This window comes from Rattus rattus, chromosome 2 (genome assembly GCF_011064425.1).
Source record: "Rattus rattus isolate New Zealand chromosome 2, Rrattus_CSIRO_v1, whole genome shotgun sequence".
NCBI classification, from domain to species: Eukaryota; Metazoa; Chordata; class Mammalia; order Rodentia; family Muridae; genus Rattus; species Rattus rattus.
In genome coordinates this window covers 224,641,820-224,659,642 of record NC_046155.1, presented here as the reverse complement: position 1 = coordinate 224,659,642, position 17,823 = coordinate 224,641,820, and the positions used below count along the sequence as shown (strand labels likewise).

Below are 17,823 nucleotides of genomic sequence, written 5' to 3'. Positions count from 1 at the left end.
TTTCTCAAAGAACCAACTTTTGGTTCTGTTGATTCTTTCTATTGTCCTTTTTGTTTCTACTTGGCTGATTTCAGCTCTGAGTTTGATTATTTCCTGCCTTCTACTCCTCCTGGGTGTATTTGCTTCTTTTTGTTCTAGAGCTTTTAGGTGTGCTGTCAAGCTGCTGACACATGCTCTTTCCTGTTTCTTTCTGCAGGCACTCAGCGCTATGAGTTTTCCTCATAGCACAGCATTCATTGTGTCCCATAAGTTTGGGTACGTTGTACCTTCATTTTCATTAAATTCTAAGAAGTCTTTAATTTCTTTCTTTATTTCTTCCTTGACCAGGTTATGTTGAGTAGAGCATTGTTCAACTTCCACTTATATGTGGGCGTTCTTCCCTTATTGTTATTGTAGACCAGCTTTAGTCTGTGGTGGTCTGATAGCATGCATGGGATTATTTCTATCTTTCTGTACCTGTTGAGGCCCGTTTTTTGACCAATTACATGGTCAATTTTGGAGAAAGTACCATGAGGAGCTGAGAAGAATGTTTATCCTTTTGTTTTAGGATAGAATGTTCTATAAATATCTGTTAAGTCCATTTGGCTCATGACTTCTCTTAGTCTGTCTATGTCTCTGTTTAATTTCTGTTTCCATGATCTCTGTCCATTGATGAGGTGGGGTGTTGAAATCTCCTACTATTATTGTGTGAGGTGCAATGTGTGTTTTAAGCTTTAGTAAGGTTTCTTTTACATATGTAGGTGCCCTTGTATTTGGGGCATAGATATTTAGGATTGAGAGTTCCTCTTGGTGAATTTTTCCTTTGATGAATATGAAGTGTCCTTCCTTATCTTTTTGGATTACTTTTAGTTGAAAATTGATTTTATTTGATATTAGAATGGCTACTCCAGCTTGCTTCTTCAGACCATTTGCTTGGAAAGTTGTTTTCCAGCCTTTCCCTCTGAGGTAGTGTCTGTCTTTGTCTCTGAGGTGTGTTTCCTATAGGCAGCAGAATGCAGGGTCCTCATTGCATATCCAGTTTGTTAATCTATGTCTTTTTACTGGGGAATTGATATTGAGAGATATGAAGGAATAGTGATTATTACTTCCTGTTATATTCATATTTGGATGTGAGGTTATGTTTGTGTGTTTTCTTTTCTTTGTTTTGTTGCCAAGACGATTAGTTTCTTGCTTTTTCTACGGTGTAGCTTGCCTCCTTATGTTGGGCTTCACCATTTATTATCCTTTGTAGCGCTGGATTTGTAGAAAGATATTGTGTAAATTTGGTTTTGTCATAGAATATCTTGGTTTCTCCATGTATGTTAATTGAGAGTTTTGCAGGATACAGTAACCTGGGCTGTCATTGGTGTTCTCTTAGGGTCTGTATGACATCTGTCCAGGATCTTCTGGCTTTCATAGTCTCTGGTGAGAAGTCTGGTGTGATTCTGATAGGTCTGCCTTTATATGTTACTTGACCTTTTTCCCTTACTGCTTTTAATATTCTTTCTTTATTTTGTGCGTTTGGTGTTTTGACTACTATGTGATGGGAAGATTTTCTTTTCTGGTCCAATCTATTTGGAGTTCTGTAGGCTTCTTGTATGCTTATGGGTATCTCTTTCTTTAGGTTATGGAAGTTTTCTTCTATGATTTTGTTGAAGAGATTTGCTGGTCCTTTGAGCTGTGAGTCTTCACTCTCTTCTATACCTATTATCCTTAGGTTTGATCTTCTCATTGAGTCCTGAATTTCCTGTATGTTTTGGACCAGTAGCTTTTTCCACTTTATATTATCTTTGACAGTTGAGTCGATGATTTCTATGGAATCTTCTGCTCCTGAGATTCTCTCTTCTGTCTCTTGTATTCTTTTGGTGATGCTTGTATCTACGGCTCCTTGTCTCTTCCTTTGGTTTTCTATGTCCATGGTTGTTTCCATGTGTTCTTTCTTGATTGCTTCTATTTCCATTTTTAATTCCTTCAACTGTTTGATTGTGTGTTCCTGGAATTCTTTCAGGGATTTTTGTGATTCCTCTCTGTAGGCTTCTACTTGTTTATTTATGTTTTCCTGTGTTTCTCTAAGGGAGTTCTTCATGTCTTTCTTGAAGTCCTCCAGCATCATGATCAAATATGATTTTGAAACTAGATCTTGCTTTTCTGGTGTGTTTGGATAGTCTGTGTTTGCTTTGGTGGGAGAATTGGGCTCTGATGATGTCATGTAGTCTTAGTTTCAGTTGCTTGGGTTCCTGCCCTTGCCTCTCGCCATCAGATTATCTCTAGATTTACTTTGTTCTGCTATTTCTGACGGTTGCTAGATTGTCCTATAAGCCTGTGTGTCAGGAGTGCTGTAGACCTGTTTTCCTTCAGCCAGTTATTGGAACAGAGTGTTCTGCTTTTGGGAGTGTAGTTTTTCCTATCTATAGGTCTTCAGCTGTTCCTGTGGGCCTCTGCCCTGAGTTCACCAGTCAGGTTGCTTGCAGCAGAAAAGTTGGTCTTACCTGTGGTCCCCAGGCTCAAGTTTGCTCGTGGGGTGTTGCTTATGAGCTCTCCGTGGCAGCAGCAACCAGGAGGACCTGTGCCGCCCTTTCAGGAGCCCCGGTGCACCAGAGTCCCAGATGGCATTTGGTGTTTTCCTCTGGAACCAGAGATGTGGGCAGAGTGTAGTCTCTTCTGGTTTTCCAGGCGTGTCTACGTTTCTGAAGGTTTAGCTCTCCCTCCCATGGGATTTGGGTGCAGAGAACTGTTTATCCGGTCGGTCCCTTCAGGTTCCTGCCTAGCTTATTTTTAGTTATCAATGTGCAGGTTCATCACAAGCAACTACTTAGAAATGTATTTTAAACAATAACTTTGCTAAGTACACAATCATACACAACTATTGAGATATTAGTAGCAGAAAATAACATAGCAGTTATGCCTGTATCTTATTTATAAATATATATCTGCAAGTAGATAATGAATATATATACATACATATATACATACCATATACACATGAATGCACACACATATATCATTCTTAGATTACCATATTTAGTAATATGGAAAATTGTGGAAGTAGTTGAAGATATATAAAATGATTCTTTATCTCCAATATAAGAGATAGTTTACATTATTCGTATACTTTTTGATTAATGCATGCTGTTCACTTTAGGTTGTAATTTTCCCTTTCATGATTTAGAATTACTTGTCAGTATTCAAGGAGTGTTTCACTGCCTAGAATAAATGTGCATTTAATGAAGACATCAGAAGACACATTACTTCTGTGCTGTTCCTCATTCTCTGTTCATTCCTGCAGCATCTATCAGGTAAATACCAAATCTGGGCTTTTCTAATTCTAGTGCTCAGAGCACTCTCTGAAAGTATCAACTTCTCTCATAAATTATACAGGTACCTGGAGTTAATTGCTTCCTAGAAAGTTGCACTAGTCAATTGGGTAAAAAATCTCCTCCAAGGATTCATAAAGAAAGCAAAATAGGGAACAAAATTTACTGTTGAAGATCTATCTTTACATTTTTGCTTTTTCAATGCAGAAGACAATCACCACCCACTCTTGAGAATTCTGTTGTGTTGTCGATATTTTAAGTGTGGTTGGGGATAAACTTGAACATCTTTGTTCATTCATTCCATTTTTTACTTTCTGGTCTTTACATTATTTCTGATGGATATGTGGAGAAAAAAGTCTATGCAAAACACAGAGATGTTTAGAGTGCATTGAACGTGGGTGGTAGACCCAGATTTTGATATTCATGAGAGAATGGAGAAAAGAATTTTGAGATTCTATTTAACATTGCCAGTTTTCCACTTTCAGCCTCTACGTTATTCTTTCCCTGTCAAACATTCAATGTTCTTTTAAATATGGATTTCTGTTTATTTTTTAAAGTAATTCTGTTTATGTGTTGGAAACTCTCACGTGAAGGATAAAATAATTAAGGTAAAAGTGGGCTGAGTAGCTTCCGTTTCCCAACCTGGTTTTCTACTTAAAAATGTTCAATACAAAGAAGGGCCCTTAGGGACACTGGAGAGGCACAGTATGCTTTTCTTATTCTATGGCAATTCTTCAAGAGTATGTTAACCTATCACTTTCCAGGATCTTCACCCCACCCACTCTTCACTACTAATGTATTTTAGTTATATTATGAAGGATTCTGTTCTCTACTGTTGTCTTCATTTGCTAGCCTAAATGAATTAATTCTGTCTCATAATTATGCTATTTCTGCAGATATTGACAGACAGTTGAAGGTATGTTTAATGTCGAACTACTGGCTCTACTTAAATTTACAATAATGTTATTTGTAAAATGAAACTTTTTCATATTTTTGGGAAAATATTATTGATGATAATTTTTATTGGCCATAATAAAGTATTCTATAACTTTGACATCATAACCTTGACATCAAGAGCAATACAACTATAATGAACCAAACAATTTAAAATGCCTCACAGAGTAAAATATTTTCCAATAAAACACATTAAATACTGGACTTTATTCTATACTTTAATGATCTGAGTTTTCTTTTTTCTACACAAGAATTATATTTATCAAAATGAAGTAAGCAACTGCAAGAATTCATCTGCTCAGAAGGCCTGATTTAGGTGAAGAAAACATGCAATCATGGCCCAGCATTTGCTCAAGGTGCTTACCACAGACCATCTACTAGAGAACTCAGACAAAGGACTAGCCTTGATGGCTTTTTCAACAGCTAAGGTCTCTTAACTTTATTCAGTCCTCATTCTTATTGAACCAATGGAACAGAAAGGTAAATACTGACATTTTGAATAACAACCTGGAGGATACAAGCTGCATCTTCCCAGCATCTTCCAGGTATGCTGTGCTTCAGCACCTATATGCTCACCTGTGACGTGTGGGTACTTCATCAAGAGCAGGAGAGCAAATCTCATTGTTGAGCTTACTGTCTCTATTCCAGCAAAAAACAAATCAGTCACCATGATTGCCAGGTGTTCAAGTGTATAGTTCATCCACTGATTGGCATTTTCCTAAGAATGGATTGGTACAATTTTGTGATAAATATTGTTCTTGAACAATCAACTACAATTGAATAGACAAGATTGGACAAATCTATATTGTTGATTACACAGAATCTAGAATGTTCATCAGTGTCAAACTATTATAGCATTTTAGAAACTGTGATATAAATGGTCTAAACTTCATTTTCTACACTTATTTCTCCTGTTTGTCAAAACTGCATTCCCAAGTTTATGTTCTCTCTCTCTCCCTCTCTCTCTCTCTCTCTCTCTCTCTCTCTCTCTCTCTCTCTCTGTATTTACATTACATAATAAGTATACAGAAAATATGAAGAGAAGCTATTTTGTTGTCTATTTCTCAGAATGAAAATATTTGATTTCTCAAATAAAAACAAATGTAAGGAAAGATTTAGATTTTATTTGGGCACAGGACATGCATCTATTTAAAGAAAGCCTACACACTTAACATGGAAAAAATATTGAAAGCCAGTTGACTCTATTGCTTTACATCTTCTTCACTATATCAACACAGGTTACAATGAGTTTCTTTGTACCTGAGTTCCATTAATCCTTTATAATTTAAGGTATCTAAAGCTAGACTTCCCCTTATTTGTTAGGAAGCATAATTTATTTTTTTATTATTTACATTTACATTTCAAATGTTATTCCCTTTCCCATTTTCCTGTCCATAAACCCTCTATCCCCTCCAACTCTCCCTCCAGCTCCCCCATAAAGGTTCCCCCATCCATCTCCCCTTACCACCACCTTCCCCACGACATTCCCCTGCACTGTGGGTCCAACCATGGCAGGATCAAGGGCTTCTACTTCCACTGGTGGCCAGCAAAGTCATCCTGTGCTACATCTGCGGTTGGAGCCATGGGCCAGTTCATATCAAGTCTTTGCATAGTGGTTTAGTTTCTGGAAGCTCTGATTGGGTGGCATTGTTGTTCTTATAAGGTTTAAAGCCCCTACAGCTCTTTCAATCCTTTCTGTAATTCCTCCACTAGGGATCCTGCTCTCAGTTCAGAGGTTTTTCTCTTACCATTCACCTCTGTATTTGATATGGTTTGTTTTATCTCTCAGGAGAGATTTATATCTGGTTCCTGTCAGCATGTACTTCTTAGTTTCATCAATCTTATCTAGTTTTGGGGTGTGTATGTGTGTGTGTGTGTGTGTGTGTGTGTGTGTGTGCCACATGTGGGGCAGACTCTGAATGTCCATTCCTTCAGTCTCTGCTCTAAACTTTACCTCCACATACCCTCCTATGGATATTTGTGTTGCCCCCTTTAAGAAGGAGTGAAGCATCCACATTTTGGTCATCCTTTTTGAGCTTCATGTGGTCTGTGGATTGCATCTTGGGTAATTCTAGTGTTTGAGCTAATATCCACTTATCAATGAGTGCATACTGTGTATGTCTTTCTGATTGGGTTACCCCACTCAGGATGATATTTCCTAGTTCCACCAATTTGCTTATGAATTTCATGAAGTTATTGTTTTGATAGTTGAGTAGTACAACATTGGGTAGATACACCACATTTTCTGTATCCATTCCTCTGTTGAAGGGCATCTGGGTTCTTTCCAGCTTCTGGCTACTATAAATAGGCTGCTAGGAACATAGTAGAGCATATGTCCTTGTTGTATGTTAGAGCATCATTTGGGTATATGCCCAGGAGTGATATAACAGGGTCTTTAGGTAATACAATGCCCAATTTTCTAAGAAATCTGCAGACTGATTTCCAGAGTCATGGTACAACATTGCTATCCCACCAAAAATGGAAGAATGTTCCTCTTTCTCCACATCCTCACCAGCATCTGTTGTCACCTGAGTTTTTGTTCTTAGCTGTTCTGACTGGTGTGAGGAGGAATCTCAGGGTTGTTTCGATTTGCATTTCCCTGGTGGCTAAATGTTGAACATTTCTATAGGTACTTCTCAACTATATGATATTCCTCAGCTGAAAATTCTTAGTTTAGCTCTGTACCCTATTTTAATAGGGCTATTTGGCTCTCTAGAGTGTAACTTCTCTGTATATTTTGGATATTAGCCCTCTATCAAATGTAGGATAGGTAAAGATCTTTTCCCAATCTGTTGGTTGCCATTTTGTCCTAATGATGGTGCACTTTGCCTTACAGAGGCTTTGCAATTTTATGAGGTCCCTCGTGTCCATTCTTGATCTCAGGGCATAAGTCATTGGTGTTTTGTTCAGGAAATTTTCCCCAGTGCCCATGTGTTCGAGGACCTTCCCCACTTTTTCCTCTATTTGTTTGAGTGTATCTGGTTTGATGTGGAGGTCCTTGATCCACTTGGACTTAAACTTTGTATGGGCAATAAGAATGGATCAATTTGAATTCTTCTATGTGCTGACCTCCAGTTGAACCAGCACCATTTGTTGAAAATGCTATCTTTTTTCCACTGGATGGTTTTAGTCCCTTTGTCAAAGATCAAATGACCATAGGCGTGTGGGTTTATTTCTGGATCTTCAATTCTATTCCACTGATCTATCTACCTATCTCTATACCAATACCATGCAGTTTTTTATCACTATTGCTCTGTAATACTGCTTGAGTTCAGGGATGGTGATTACTGCAGAATTTCTTTTATTGTTGAAGATAGATTTTGCTATCCTGGGTTTTTTTGTTCTTCCAAATGAATTTGCAAATTGCTCTTTCTAAGTCTATGAAAAATTGATTTGGAATTTTGGTGGGGATTGCTTTGAGTCTGTAAACTCCTTTAGGAAAAATGGCCATTTTTACTATATTAAACCTGCCAATCCATGAATATGGGAGGTCTTTCCATCTTCTGAGATCTTCTTCAATTTCTATCCACAAAGACTTGAAGTTCTTGTCATGCAGTTCTTTCACTTGCTTGGTTAGAGTCACACTGAAGTATTTTATGTTATTTGTAACCATTGTGAAAGTTGTCATTTCCCTAATTTCTTTCTCAGCCTGTTTATCCTTTGAATAGAGGAAGGGTGATGATCTGTTTTTATATTTAGCCACTTTCCTGAAGTTGTTTATCAAGGTTAGGAGATCTCTGATGAAACTTTTGGGGTCCCTTATGTATACTATCGCATCATCTGCAAATAGTGATATTTTGACTTCTTCCTTTCCAATTTGTACTCTTTGACCTACTTTCATTGATTGATTGTTCTGACTAGGATTTCGAGTAATATATTGAATAAGTAGGGAGAAAGTACATGTGTCCTTTTTTTCTCTCAATTCAAATATCTATGCTCCAAATGAAAAGGCATGTAAATTCATAACAGAAACCTTATTAAGCCTCAAAGAAGAGACACCACCCAGACCTGAAGGGATCAATCAACAATTCTCTACAAACAAATCACATGGGAGGGAGAGCTAAAATTTGAGAGGAGCAGACATGACTGGGAAGCCAGAAGAGACTACACTCTACCCACATTTCTGACTTCAGAGGATAACACCTAACACCATCTGGGACCCCAGTACACGGTGGCTCCGGGAAAAGGTGGTACAGGCCCACCTGGTTGCCACATGCACGGAGAGCTCAAAAGCAGCTCCCCAGGAGCCACTTCAGCCGTGGGACCACATGTAAGACCAACTTTTCTGCTCCAAGCAACCAGCCTGGTGGACTCAGGGCATAGTCCCACAGGAACAGCTGAAGACCAGAAGGCAAGAAAGGCTACACGCACAAAAGCAGAACACTCTGTTCCCATAACTGGCTGAAAGAAACCAAAAAAAGAGGTCTACAGCACTCCTGACACACAGACTTATAGGAAGGTCTAGCCACTGTCAGAAATAGCAGAACAAGGTAACACTAGAGACAACCTGATGGCAAGAGGAAAGCACAGGAATCAAAGCAACAGAAACTAAGACTACATGGCATCATCGGAGCCCAATTCTCCCACCAAAGCAAACACTGAATGTCCAAACACACCAGAAAAGCAAGATCTAGATTTAAAATCACATTTGATCATAATGATGGAGGATTTGAAAAAAGACATGAAGAACTCACTTAGAAGAATGCAGGAAAGCATAAATAAACAAGCAGAAGCCTATAGAGAGGAATCACAAAAATCCCTGAAAGAATTACAGAAAAACAGAATCAAACAGGTGAAGGAATTAAAAATGGAAATAGAAGCAATAAAGAAAGGACACAGGGAAAACACCCTGGATATAGAAAACAAAAGGAAGAGACAAGAAGCTGTAGATACAAGCATCAAAAACAGAATACAAGAGAGAGATGAGAGAATCCCAGGAGCAGAAGATTCCATAGAAATCATCGACACAACTGTCTACGAAACTGTAAAACTGAAAAAGCTACTGGTCCAAAACATACAGGAAATCCAGAACTCAATGAGAAGATCAAACCTAAGGATAATAGGTATAGAAAAGAGTGGAGAATCCCAGCTCAAAGGACCAGTAAATCTCTTCAACAAAATCATAGAAGAAAACTTCCATAACCTAAAGAAAGAGATGCCCATAAGCATACAAGAAGCCTACAGAACTCCAAATACACTGGAGGAAAAAAGAAAATCCTCCCATCACATAATAGTCAAAACACCAAAGGCACAAAACAAAGAAAGAATATTGAAAGCGGTAAGGGAAAAAGGTCAAGTAACATATAAAGGCAGACCTATCAGAATCACACCAGACTTCTCACCAGAGAATATGAAAGCCAGAAGATCCTGGACAGATGTCATACAGACCCTAAGAGAACACAAAAGCCAGTCCAGGTTACTGTATCCTGCAAAACTCTCAGTTAACATAGATGGAAAAACCAAGATATTCCATGACAAAACCAAATTTACACAATATCTGTCTATAAATCCAGCGCTACAAAGGATAAAAAATGGTAAAGCTCAACATAAGGAAGCAAGCTACATCTTAGAAAAAGCAAGAAACTAATTGTCTTGGCAACAAAACAAAGAGAAGAAAAGCACACAAACATAATCTTACATAGAAATATGAATATAACAGGAAGCAATAATCACTGTTCCTTAATGTCTTTCAACATCAATGGTCTCAACTCTCCAATAAAAAGACATAGATTAACAAACTGGATACTAAATGAGGACCCTGCTTTCTGCTGCCTACAGGAAACAAACCTCAGAGAAAAAGACAGACACTACCTCAGAGTAAAAGAATGGAAAACAACTTTACAAGCAATTGGTCTGAAGAAGCAAGCTTCAGTAGCCATTCTAATATCGAATAAAATCGATTTTCAACTAAAAGTCATTAAAACAGATAAGGAAGAACACTTCATATTCATTAAAGGAAAAATCCACCAAGATGAACTCTCAATCCTAAATATCTATGCTCCAAATACAAGGGAAACTACATACATAAAAGAAAGCTTACTAAAGCTCAAAGCATACATTGCACCTCACGCGATAATAGTAGTAGATTTCAACACCCCACTCTCATCAATGGACAGATAATGGAAAAAGGAATTAAACAGAGACATAGACAGACTAAGAGAAGTCATGAACCAAATGGACTTAACATTTTTATAGAACATTCTATCCTAAAACTAAAGGACATACCTTCTTCTCACCACCTCATGGTACTTTCTCCAAAACTGATCATATAATTGGTCATAAAACGGGCCTCAACAGAGACAAAAAGACAGAAATAATCCCACGTGTCCCTTCAGACTAACATGGGCAAAAGCTGGTCTTCAATAACCATAAGGGAAGAATGCCCACATATACATGGAGGTTGAACAATGCTCTAATCAATGATAACCTTGTCAAGGAAGAAATAAAGAAAGAAATTAAAGACTTCTTAGAATTTAGTGAAAATGAAGGTACAACATACCTAAACTTATGGGACACAATGAAAGCTGTGCTAAGAGGAAAACTCAAAACTCTGAGTGTCTGCAGAAAGAAACAGTAGAGAGCATATAAAAGCAACTTGACAGCACACCTAAAAGCTCTAGAACAAGAAGAAGCAAATACACCCAGGATGAGTAGAAGGCAGAAAATAATCAAATTCAGAGCTGAAATCAACCAAGTAGAACCAAAAAGGAACATACAAAGAATCAACAGAACCAAAAGATGGTTCTTTGAGAAAATCAACAAGATAGATAAACCCTTACCCAGACTAATGAGAGGACACAGAGAGTCTATCCAAATTAAAATAAATCAGACAGGAAAAGGGAGACATAACTACAGAATCAGAGGAAATTCAAAAAATCATCAGATGCTACTACAAAAGCCTATATTCAAAAATACTAGAAAATGTGCAGGAAATAGTCAATTTTCTAGACAGATACCAGGTACCGAAGTTAAACCAGGAACAGATCAACCATTTAAACAACCCCATAACTCCTAAAGAAATAGAAGCAGTCATTAAAGGTCTCCCAACCAAAATGAGCCAGGTTCCAGGCGGGTTCAGTGCAGAATTCTATCACACCTTCATAGAAGACCTCATACCAATACTATCCAAACTATTCCACAAAATTGAAACAGATGGAGCGCTACCAAATTCCTTCTATGAAGCCACAATTACTCCTATACCTAAACCTCAAAAGGCCCAACAAAGAGAACTTCAGACCAAATTCCCTTATGAATATCGATGCAAAATACTCAATAAAATTCTGACAAACCGAATCCAAGACCACATCAAAACAATCATCAACCATAATCAAGTAGGCTTCATCCCAGGAATGCAGGGATGGTTTAATATACACAAAACCATCAACGTAATCCATTATATAAACAAACTGAAAGAACAAAACCACATGATCATTTCATTAGATGCTGAGAAAGCATTTGACAAAATTCAACACTCATTCATGATAAAAGTCCTGGAAAGAATAGGAATTCAAGGCCCACAACTTAACATAGTAAAAGCAATATACAGCAAACCAGTTGCTAACATTAAACTAAATGGAGAGAAACTTGAAGCAATCCTACTAAAATCAGGGATGAGATAAGGCTGCCCACTCTCTCCCTACTTACACAATATAGTTCTTGAAATTCTAGCCAGGGCAATCAGACAAAAAAGGAGATGAAGGGGATAGAGATTGGAAAGAAAAAATCAAAATATCATGATTTGCAGATGATATGATAGTATATTTAAGCGATCCCTAAAGTTCCACCAGAGAACTACTAAATCTGATAAGCACCTTCAGCAAAGTGGCTGGGTATAAAATTAACTCAAATAAATCAGTAGCCTTCCTCTACACAAAAGAGAAACAAGCTGAGAAAGAAATTAGGAAACAACACCCTTCATAATAGACCCAAATAATATAAAATACCTCGGTGTGATTTAACCCAGCAAGTAAAAGATCTATATGATAAGAACTTCAAGAATCTGAAGAAAGAAATTGAAGAAGACCTCAGAAGATGGAAAGATCTCCCATGATCATGGATTGGCAGGATTAATATAGTAAAAATTGACATTTTACCAAAAATGATCTATAGATTCAATGCAATCCCCATCAAAATACCAATTCCAATTCTTCAGAGAGTTAAACAGAACAATTTGCAAATTCAACTGGAATAACAAAAAACCCAGGATAGCTAAAACCATCCTCAACAATATAAGGACTTCTGGGGGAATCACTCTCCCTGAACTCAAGCAGTATTACAGAGCAATAGTGATAAAAACTGCATGGTATTGGTACAGAGACAGACAGATAGACAAGTGGAATAGAATTGGAGTCCCAGAAATGAACCCACACACCTATGGGCACTTGATTTTTGACAAAGGAGCCAAAACCATCCAATGGAAAAAAGATAGCATTTTCAGCAAATGGTGCTGGTTCAACTGAAGGTCAGTATGTAGAAGAATGCATATAGATCCACGCTTATCACCCTGTACAAAGCTTAAGTCCAAGTGGATCAAGAACCTCCACATCAAACCAGATACACTCAAACTAATAGAAGAAAAACTAGGAAGCATCTGGAACACATGGGCACTGGAAAAATTTCCTGAACAAAACACCAATGGCTTATGCTCTAAGATCAAGAATCGAAGCAAATGGGATCTCAAAACTGCAAAAGCTTCTGTAAGGCAAAGGACACTGTGGTTAGGACAAACGGCAACCAACAGATTGGGAAAAGATCTTTACCAATCCTACAACAGATAGAGGCCTTATATCCAAAATATACAAAGAACTCAAGAAGTTAGACTGCAGGGGAGACAAATAACCCTTTTAAAAAATGGGGTTCAGAGCTAAACAAAGAATTCACAGCTGAGGAATGCCGAATGGCTGAGAAACACCTAAAGAAATGTTCAATATCTTTAGTAGTAAGGGAAATGCAAATCAAAACAACCCTGTGATTCCACCTCACACCAGTCAGAATAATGGCTAAGATCAAAAACTCAGACAATAGCAGATGCTGTCGAGGATGTGGAGAAAGAGGAACACTCCTCCCTTGTTGGTGGGATTGCAGACTGGTACAAACATTCTGGAAATCAGTCTGGAGGTTCCTCAGAAAATTGGACATTGAACAACCTGACAATCCAGCTATACCTCTCTTGGGCATAGACCCAATATGCCTGAATATACAAAAAAGAAACATGCTCCACTGTGTTCATAGCAACCTTATTTATAGTAGCCAGAAGCTGGAAAGAACCCAGATGCCCTTCAACAGAGGAATGGATACAGAAAATATGATACATCTACACAATGAAATACTACTCAGCTATCAAAAACAATGTCTTTATGAAATTCATAGGCAAGTGGATGGAACTGGAAGATATCATCCTGAGTGAGGTAACCCAATCACAGAAAAACACACATAATATGCACTTATTGATAAGTGGATATTAGCCCAAATGCTCGAATTACCCTAAATGCACAAAACACATGAAACTCAAGAAAGATGACCATAGTGTGAATGTTTCACTCCTACTTTAAAAAGAGAGCAAGAATACCCTTGGGATGGAATCAGGAGGCAAAGTTTAGAACAGAGGCTGAAGGAACGCCAATTCAGAGCCTGCCCACATGTGACCCATACATATACAGCCACCAAACTAGATAAGATGGATGAAGCAAAGAAGTGCAGACTGACAGGAACTGTATGTAGATCTGTCCTGAGAGACACAGCCAGAATACCGCAAATACATTGGTGAATGTCAGCAGCAAACCACTGACCTGAGAATGGGACCGCCGTTGAAGGATTCAGAGAGAAGACTTGAAAGAACTTGAAGTGGCTTGAGACCCCATATGAACAATGATACCAACCAACCAGAGCTTCCAGGGACTAAGCCAGTACCCAAAGACTATACATGGACTGACCCTGGGCTCCAACTGCATAGGTAGCAATGAATAGCCTAGTAAGAGCGCCAGTGGAAGGGGAAGCCCTTGGTCCTGCCAAGACTGAACCACCACTGAACGTGATTTTTGAGGGGAGGGCAGTAATGGGGGGAGGATAGGGAGGGGAGCACCCATATAGAAGTGTAGGAGTAGGGTTTAGGGGCATGTTGGCCTGGAAACCATGAAAGGGACTAACAATTGAAATGTATAGCCGGTTGTGGTGGCGTACGCCGGTAGGATTTGCTGATGGAGGCAGAGGCAGGAGGATCGCGAGTTCGAGGCCAGCCTGGGCTACACATTTCGGGGTTGGGGATTTAGCTCAGTGGTAGAGCGCTTGCCTAGGAAGCGCAAGGCCCTGGGTTCTGTCCCCAGCTCCAAAAAAAAAGAACCAAAAAAAAAAGAGAAATGTATATAAGAAATACCCAGTTTAATAATAATGGAGGGAAAAAAAGGATTAAAAGCTGCTTTTTAAAAAAAGTTGTTTAGAAAGTCTTTCTAGATGCTCATATTCTGGTTAACATGGGCTCCACGGAAATTTTGGTTTGAAATCCTAGTTAGACAAGCTACTTCTTAATGACAAGAATTACTAAAAGGTGATTAAATTTCTTTTTAGAAAGAAGAGAGTAAAGGGATTGCCTAAATCACCCATGGTTCAGAGCTTAGATAAGGAGAAATTAGTCACTAACTCCAAGTAGAAAGTTGTGATAAATGTCTGTAACACCAGGCGGAGTGAATGCAGACATATATTGTAAAAGTTATTAAGGTTAAATAAAAAAATCTGTGGCTCCGGGTAGAGAGCTTAACCGATTCATATATTTTGGGCTAAAGCCCTGAGTTTTAAGTTGCTTATTGGTATTAGAATTGATAGAAGGTGTTTAGCTTGTCTTAAGGAGAGAACAGTGATTACCTGAATCACATAGGGATTTTCATCCATGGTTCAGAACTTAGATAGGAAAAAATTAGTCACTGACTCCAAGTAGAGTATTGTGATATTTACAAGTTATTAAGGCTAATTAAAAATCTGTGGCTCCAGGTAGAGAACTTAACAGATGGATATATTTTGGGCTAAAATCCTGGTTTGATATGTTGCTTATTGATATTGGAATTAATAGAAGGTATTTGGTTTGTTTTATAAATTATCCTGCTTAAGGCTATATGTCTCCTTGATGTGGGCTAGCAAGGGTTTGTGCTTACTTTTGATATTTACCACAACAGGAAGCTTGGATTCTCTTAACATGGGCTCCATAGGAATTTTGGGTTCATTTCCTGATATCACAGAGTATAAAAGCCTAACAGGCTCATTGCTTAGCTTACTTCCTTTTTAAAAAAAATTGTTTAATCTTCATAATGGGTGTGACTTTGAGTTTTATGGTTATATTATTACTCTGGGAAAGAGTGCAAGATATAAGCTTATCTGGTAACAGACTAAGGAACACAGTATTTTGGGAAAAGATTTTTGTCTTTGTGTTTTTAAAAAGTGTGATTAGGCTCTGGAAACCTCACAGAGTCATACTGATCAGATTTGATAGAGTTAGACCGCTTGAAAAAAGTCATTTAGGAGAATCAAACAAAAAGATATCTTGATTCTAAACTTTTGTCTTGAGAGTTTTATTTTACAGAGTGTGCCTACTTGGATTCCTGGTCTCAAGGACTTTCAGCTGGGTCCAGTCAGGACACATTGGCTACAGCATTTGCTTCATTCTTCCTACTCCCTACCCCGAAGGATATCTCAACGACCATGTACAGCTTGAAGAAGTTATGGAGGAGTCATTGCCCCAATTCCCTGGACTTTTGGAGGGCTGAAAGTGGTTATTCTAAAGTTGTTTTTATGAGGAATTTAGAAATGGTTGCAATTTAACAGGGAGGAATCAGCTAGATTGAGTTGTACAGTCATAATCTCATTTGGTAACTAAGCTAAAATCCTATCTTTGCTTTGGTATGAAATTTATTTGACAAAGTTTAAAAGTACAAGGTCTAGAGTCAGTCTATGGATGTCACTACAAATTTCTGAGTTGATTACACCTGTGAGTTAAGAGCCAAATAACAAATGCATGGCTCTGAGTTTGTGAGAATATTTTCAAGATAATATTTAGGATATGGAGACAATAGTACAGATTACTTTATATAGATAGATGGTTTTCAAAAACATCATGAATCCACAAAATTTGAGATTTAAAGTTATTTATCTTTTGTTGAGACATATCTGCTCCTAACAAAGGGGAACCATTGGTGGATTTAATGAAGAATTTAAACATCTCTACCTCCAGGTGAGGCAATACTTTGTGGCTAGGCAGCCACTGGACAAAGCTGCCTGTTTCTTCTGCAGACTAATACTGTCCAGAAAAGGACAAATTATGCAGAATAGCTGAGTGATAAGCTCTGCCAATGGTGATCAGCCCTTCAAAATCTGCATTTCAAGAGTTTGTCAGTTGATTTTGGGCCAGAAGACTGAAGACTTGTGCTCACATGTTGCTAACAGGGGACTATGCTAGAGGAGATTTGTCTCTACAACCTCTCAGTTCTGGAGGCCATGTTAGGCTTCCTATGTGTATAGATATTTGGTCATTCTCAGATTTCTGACAGGGTTGAAGACTGATTATAGCTTCATAGTCTATCAGACTAACTCTAGAAATATATATTTTATTGGAAAGTTATCAGATAATATACAAGCTAGCCAAGATATAACATAGATTTTAATTAAGCCTTTCTTAAGCTGGAATGGATAACTAAATGTACTGCTTAACTGAAAGTGTTGAACTGGGTGTTAGTTATATTTTATGCTTTTAATTACAAAATAATAATAGTTGTGCTCAACTTATATTTGAGAAAAACTTTTTTTATTGGACAAAAAGGGTGAAATGTGGGATGATGTCAGAGGTGAGGCAGGTACAAGATAGAAGGAAGCCTGTCATTGGACAAGAAGGAAAGATGGTCAGGAGAAAAGTTTGAAGGAAGAGGAGGAGACTAGAACAGAAAGAAGAAGAGACGGGAGGGAGAGGGAGAGAAGCCATGGCAGGTGATGTTAAGATTCCACTCTGTGTATTTACAGGTTGTTATTAATGTTCTTAAGGGATGGATGGCTCTGCATGTTTAGGTGGGCAATTATATCTATCAACTGGATCTAAAAAAAAGAAAAAGAAAAAGAAGGGAAAAGAAAGCCTACTGCCAATAATTGGGCAACCAGAGCAAGGGTACATATGAAGTTGCATGCATTATATGACTGAATAGTTACAAGGTATTAACCCCAGTAACGAATTAGTAAGATCCAAAATACATTCACAACACTACCTTTTATCTTGGTAAACAAAACTTTATGATCACAAAGTTTCGAAATTGCTGTATTTGAATGTTAAACTTCCAAAATAAATCAGTATTGTTCTGGCTTTATCCGTTGATGGATTGGTGATATTTAGGTGAGTAAAAAGTACAGAAATACTTTATTAATTGCTGCCTGTTTATTTCATGACTTCCTTGCTTACATTTCATCAATCACTAATCTCATTATTATAGTAAATATTTTCATCAACTTTGAGAGAATTGTATTATTTATACTAATGACCGAATCCAAAATTCACTATTGTAATTAATGTTGAAGGAAAGTACAGGCTGAGACTGTCCATAAAAGC

At 37.8% G+C, this 17,823-nt stretch overlaps 2 protein-coding genes across 2 annotated transcripts in view; both read right to left on the bottom strand.

The window, feature by feature from the left end:
• Nucleotides 1-17,823, bottom strand: part of Utrn (utrophin) — a 593,945-nt gene that overhangs the window by 270,075 nt on the left and 306,047 nt on the right.
• Nucleotides 1-17,823, bottom strand: part of LOC116894774 (cytochrome P450 2C13, male-specific-like) — a 59,039-nt gene that overhangs the window by 23,294 nt on the left and 17,922 nt on the right. Inside the window, 1 exon segment of the mRNA XM_032896429.1 lies at nucleotides 4,824-4,965. Within this exon segment, the coding sequence (XP_032752320.1) occupies nucleotides 4,824-4,965 (142 nt within the window).